General features: G+C 45.9%; 1 protein-coding gene across 1 annotated transcript; it reads left to right on the top strand.

Annotated features, from left to right (window-relative positions):
• Nucleotides 1–362: 362 nt before the first annotated feature.
• Nucleotides 363–4,646, top strand: LOC149173804 (uncharacterized). Its single transcript, XM_089426830.1, has 2 exons — nt 363–1,268; nt 1,449–4,646. Exons 1-2 carry the CDS (start codon nt 363–365, stop codon nt 4,644–4,646), a joined length of 4,104 nt encoding a protein of 1,367 aa, XP_089282956.1.
• The last annotated feature ends 1,631 nt before the right edge of the window (nt 4,647–6,277 follow it).

The following is a 6,277-nucleotide window of genomic DNA, read 5'->3' as shown; positions in this document are numbered from 1 at the left end:
TAGATATTCTGGAATTAGAACTAGCCTGCAAGAAGAAAGCATACGATACAATTCCAGAGAGTCAACTCAATAAGCTCGAAGTGGTCATCTCGAGAGCCTATCATCAGCACCAACTAGGGATACAACCAGGAAGCCAATGGGATGGCAGCCTACGCCCAAAGGATACAAAAAAGAGAGGAAGGAAAACAGATCTCCAGAGAACGATCGAGATTGGGAAAATCCTGGTAGATTCAGGCAGGTATGCTAAGTTGACGAAGTACTACAAGCCCTCTATCAATAGTTGAATCATGAAGCTAGTATCATGGAACTTAAGAGGGCTAAACAGCCCCAGAAAGCTCAGGATGTTAAAAAACATGATTAAAATGGAAAAGCCGCAAATGTGCTTTCTCCAGGAAACAAAGTGTAATAGCTCTACGCTAGGCAGCATTCTCTCAAAAGCATGGCCAGGCTGTCGCTCGGTTGCAGTAGACGCCTCGGGAGCATCAGGAGGGCTTGCTATAGCATGGAATACCCAAGCGGTAACCCTCACAGATTTTCATGCCTCTCATCATCTCATACAGGCGGCCTTTCACATATTGGGTACCAACATTCATGGCAACTTATCAAATGTATATTTCCCGCAAGACACAGGTAGTAAAATAGCGCTCCTTGACACTATAGAAGCTCTGAGCAATAACAGAAGGCACCCACTATGGATTGTTGCAGGAGACTTCAACATGATTACTAAAATCGAGGAGAAGATAGGAGGGAGAATCAGAATGGAACCAGAAGCCAATCGCTTCAAGGAATTCATCCAAACTGCGTCTCTCATAGATATGCCGTTCTGTAATGGTACCTTCACTTGGAGCAATCGCAGAGCTGGCAAACATCAAATTGCCTCCAAATTGGATCGCTTCCTCATCTCAGACAATGCGGTCCATTTAGGAGGAGATATCTCAGCTGCAATACTTGCTCACACAGGGTCGGATCACTGGCCGATCGCTCTACAATGGCAAAGACCAGGTAACCTGACTAAAAGACCCTTCCGCTTTGAAGGGTTTTGGCTTTCGCATCCTACATTCAAGGACTTTGTCAAGACCACTTGGGCATCTTTCGTCCCTCCAGAAGGAGCAAAAATGTATCAGTTCCAACAGAAGCTAAGATTTCTTAAAAATCACCTAAAAAGATGGAATAGGGAGACCTTTGGGAATATCTTCAAGGCGCAGCAAGAGTTAAATCAGAATCTAGTGGATCTCCAACAAAAGATCATCACGGAAGGGCATACGGAGGCAACCCTGGAACAGGAACGGCTTATCCATAACCAGCTCGAGGAAAGGAGAAAGCAGGAGGAAATCTATTGGAGGCAAAAGTCAAGAGTCAGATGGCTGAAGGAGGGGGAACGCAACACCAAATTCTTCCACAGAACCATGATGCAAAGAAGGATGCATAATAATATACCTTTTATCCAGAATCAAGAAGGGGCAAAAGTAGAGAAGCATGAGGAAATCGAAGAGGTACTCCTCAATCACTTCCAACATGTCCACCATGAACAAATAGAAGATCGGCAACAGGCTATTGGTAAAATAATCAGCAATGTGCCAAAGCTCATCACGGAGGAACACAATGAGCTTCTCATGCACCCTATTCTCCCCCAGGAAGTGGATGAGGCAATGTCCCAGCTTAAAGAAGGAAAGGCCCCTGGCCCAGATGGATTCACTACCACGTTCTTTCACACTTTTTGGGATATGATAAAGCTGGAAGTTTGGCAGATTGTAGAAGAATCTAGGGCCCTGCGCTGGCTTCTTCCCTCCCTCAACTCCACCTTCATCACTCTCATCCCCAAAGAGGAGGATTCCATCACCCCTGACAAATTCAGGCCAATTGCATTATGTAATGTCATTTACAAAGTCATATCTAAAGTTATTGCTAACAGGCTAAAACCCCTCCTACCGCTGCTCATCTCTCCGGAACAGTCAGGGTACGTGGAAGGTCGACAAATAATGGATGGCATTCTCCTCACGCACGAGATCATACACTCCCTCAAGCACTCAAAGCAAGCAGGTATGATACTCAAATTGGATCTCTCCAAAGCATTCGATAAACTCAGTTGGAATTACATACATCATATGTTAAAAGCTTTTGGTTTTTGCTCCATGTGGATCCGATGGATTATGAGCCTAATCACATCTACTCACTTTTCCATCCTTGTGAACGGTATCCCCTCCCGCCCCTTCAAACCCTCTCGAGGTATCAGGCAAGGGGATCCCCTGTCCCCCTTCCTCTTTGTTCTTATGGCTGAAGGTCTTGGTCGACACATTAAACACGCCCTCCAGTCTCATCAGCTTAAAGGCATTTCGGTTCACAACACTACTGCCACCTCTCATCAGCAGTTCGTTGATGACACCATGCTATTTGGCTACCCCTCTGTACAGGAAGCTTCTCGCCTAAAAACCCTTCTCCATGATTTCTCTGAAGCCTCTGGTACCCATGTCAACTGCTCCAAATCGCAGATTTTCTTCTTTCACACATCTCCTTCTGTCAAATCTGCTGTCACTCGCATTCTGGGCTTCCCTTCTACCACCCTCTCCTCCAAATATCTCGGAGCTCCCCTCTCAGCATTTGCCATAAAGCAGCCTGCTTGGCGCTCCCTCCTAGAGAAGCTTGACTCCCGTCTCAACCTCTGGACTTATAGATCTCTAAACTTAGCCAGTCGTGTGGTGCTCATCAAGTCTGTCCTTCAGGCCATGCCTCTGTACCTCTTCTCTATCCTTGCTGCGCCAAAGTGGGTCCTAAAAAGAATTAGGAACCTACAGCGTGATTTTCTATGGGGCAGCTCGGCAACTAATCGCAAGTGGGCTCTGGTTAAATGGACTACTGTATGCATGCCCAAAGACAAGGGAGGCATTGGGCTGAGGGACCCAGAGTATAGCAATTCCATTATGAACGCTAAGATCTGGTGGCAATGGATCACCAATCCAGAAAAGCCCTGGGTAAAAATCTGGACAGCCAAATATGCCAACAACAGACCTCAAGAAGAGCTAATCAGATTTATTCCTACCGAAAAGGGGTCGCCAATCTGGAATGCGGCCAAACAACACTATCAGCTAATTCAACAGCACAGCTTCTGGGAAATCAGGAATGGTCGCACAGCAAGATTCTGGACAGATGCCTGGAACCAAATGCCCAAGCTTACTAGTTTTCTTCACCCATCTCTGATACCAGACAGGCAGGAGCAGCAGCAGGAAAAAGTCCAACAATTTTGGACGCAGGAGATGGAGCATGGATTTAGAAAATGGAGACAGAGTAACCAAATACTCAACAATACAAATATTAGGGAGGCAGAAGAGCTGGTGATAGAGCTAAGGAAAAGAAGCATAAGGCAGGATGACGGCGATGACATCCTCAGATGGGGATACCAACCCAAAGGGACCTACACCACTTCCGAAGCCTACAAGGTGATATGCAACTTCCCCACTCCTCCAGACCCATTATGGAGCAAAATATGGGGTCTCGGATCATGGCCCAAAATCTCCTACTTTCTCTGGCTGGTAGGACATAAAAGAATTCTCACATGGGATAAACTAAGAAGACGAAACTTTCATGGTCCCTCTATTTGTCACAACTGCTTTCAAAGCGAAGAAACTCTTCAACATCTCCTGGATACTTGTCCTCTAGCCAATCAGCTATGGGAAAAGGTGAGCTTCAGATGCCAAAAAAGATGTAGAGGGGAAAACGACATCATCAATTCCATAAGACAATGGCCAAAGAACCCCTACAAAAGCGAGATCCTCAACTATCTATGGAACATCATCCCGGGGACCGTCCTATGGAACGTTTGGAAGGAAAGAAACAAACGTATATTTAAAAACAAACGCTCTCCTATTGAAGAAATTTGGAACAGGCTACATGGGAATCTCAAAGAAACGATGTTGCTTCGATCGTGGACAAAGGAGGATCTCCCATCTACAGACAATGAAAAAAGCATTCTTGACAACTGGCATCTGCATCTACCTCAAGAAGTTTCCAAGAATGGCCCTTCTAATAGCAACTTCAAGGACAACAGCCGCTGGAACGCCCCTCCTAAAAACTCATACAAACTCAACTTTGATGGGGCTTCCAAAGGCAATCCTGGAGCAGCTGGATTTGGTGGAATATTGAGGAACCATGAAGGCACTCCTCTGCAGATATACTTTGGAAATATGGGGTGGGATACCAACAACTCAGCAGAGCTAGAGGGACTTTGGCAAGGTCTCCTGCAAGCCAGGAACCTCAATCTTCAACCCTTGATTGTAGAAGGCGACTCCCAGATCCTTATAAACATGGCCACTCGCATACAGAACGGCTCTCAAGCTAGGAAGGTAGCATCTAGTTGGAGGCTAGAAGCGAGGCTGAATGCTATTGAACAAGATCTGCGCAATAATAGAGCAATCTCCTTCAATCACACAAAAAGAGAGGGCAACAAGATAGCTGACCTTTTGGCCAACATTGGGGTAGAGAATGAACAAACCCTCCTATTCGGAAACACGAACATCATTCCAAACAATCACCAGATCCAGGAATGTGAAAGCTTGATCCAAGGAGATGCTGCTTCCCCGGATGCGGGTGTTAGCATGAATGGCAGTGAGGAGCCACATGCCATCAGGGAATTTAATGACTCTCGCCACTGAGGAGTTAATAAGAGGAGACGCGCCCGCAGAGCAGTCAATGCGGCGTAAGGTGAAATGGGGAGTTTGCAGAGAGCAGGTCAGGAGAACAAGTTTCGAGAGAATGTTAGGAGGAATAAGAAGGATGAAGGAATTTTGTGGATTCATGCTCAAAGTGAGGAGCACGCAGTTCAGGTCTCTGTTGGTTATCGTCTCTTTCAGGCTTCAGATCTTGCTGGTATTGCCGGCATTCAAGAAGCCAAGGGAAATCTCAAGCCTGTACATTCTGTGGGCTGCTGTTTCTATTCTGTTGAGCTTTGTACCAGAACAGTTGGGAGAGGACTTAATTCTGTTGAGGGGCGACTCAAGGCGGACAAGCCCTCAATCGCTGCTCTGCCACGAGCCACCGGCATCTCAACAATCATGGTTTGACCCAGGGAAAGGATGCTCAGCAGAAGGGGTTCTATTCGAGGAGGTTCTTCACGCCACCCTGCTGCGGATTCCCACCACCATTGCTGCTGTTTTTACTGCCATAGAAGGGCAGGGGCCACACCTATACAGGCAAGTCAATTCATGGATGTCGGAAATCCCAACGATGGACAGCACCCTCTTCCAGCGTTCGTCTCTGCTATCTTCTCTCTTGGCAGCTCGAGGGACAATTCCCGCATTAATGCACACATATCAGTTCTTTTCACTAAGGATCCTAAGGAAGATGAAGATGGTTCGGGCAGCAGGGAGGAACGCCCAGGTGAGCCACCGGAAATCGCCGAGGAAGCGCCAGCGAGGGAACCGGAGCAGACTCCTATCCGACCTCAGGAGCAGGAGGCGTCGACCTCCAAGAAGAACCCCATGGAAATGTGGGAAGGCTACCCAAAAGGCCACGGGTGGTGTAGAATTATTGAGGAAAAGCCAGAGGAATAGCTTCCAATGGCACACTCTGTCATCCACCTCTCTTGTTCAGGTCTGGTATAGGTCATTCGTTTCTGTCTGTGCATGGTATAGGTTATATGTCTCTGTCTGTGTCTCTCTAGTCCATGTTTGCTCTGGTTTGGTCAGTAGGACTCGCTGTTATAAGTCTTCTGTTGCCCCTGCGAGGGATAAATTTTGCTCCGAAGCCCCTGCGCGGGTTGTTTTTGTATGGTCTGAAAACAATGTTGTGTTATGTCACGATGGAAATGCTGCCCCTGCGAGGGCTAACACTGAGATGCGAAATTCCAACCCAAAGCGCCACAGTCGGCCTTGGGCAACCTGACTCTTTGACTGTAATATTTTCTTGTATATAATATAATAGAATAGAATAGATTTACCGAGAAAAAAAATATTATTATAATAATATAAACTATTATTATTATTATTATTAGGCTTTAGTATTTTTAATATTTATCTAAGGGTTTGTATACATTGGGTTAATTATTATTTGTATTTAGGATTATTAATAACTATATAAATATTAACAACCAGATTATTTATAACAATAATAATAATAATATCCATCTTTATGGTCACGGCCAAGCCAGACACCAAATTGGTGTATAAGACTGCCTTTTTTGTGGGACAAGGGACCCACCTCCGCGCAGCGATTTGATTGCTAAGTCTACCAAGGCATACATACTCTACCCCCCTCTCGTTTTGAACCTATGACCTCTTAGAAGGAA

This window comes from Pinus tabuliformis, chromosome 4_2 (assembly GCF_031772625.1).
Source record: "Pinus tabuliformis cultivar Carrire ecotype Pingquan chromosome 4_2, CPIR1, whole genome shotgun sequence".
In the NCBI taxonomy this organism is placed as follows: domain Eukaryota; kingdom Viridiplantae; phylum Streptophyta; class Pinopsida; order Pinales; family Pinaceae; genus Pinus; species Pinus tabuliformis.
This window is presented reverse-complemented; position numbering and strand designations above follow the sequence as displayed.

Bases quoted from the DNA above. Each gene is read 5' to 3' on its own strand.
- LOC149173804 (XM_089426830.1), top strand. From the start codon at position 363: ATGGAAAAGCCGCAAATGTGCTTTCTCCAGGAAACAAAGTGTAATAGC. The intron at 1,269-1,448 runs GCAACCCTGGAA...CCTTTTATCCAG, and splicing joins TCACGGAAGGGCATACGGAG to AATCAAGAAGGGGCAAAAGT.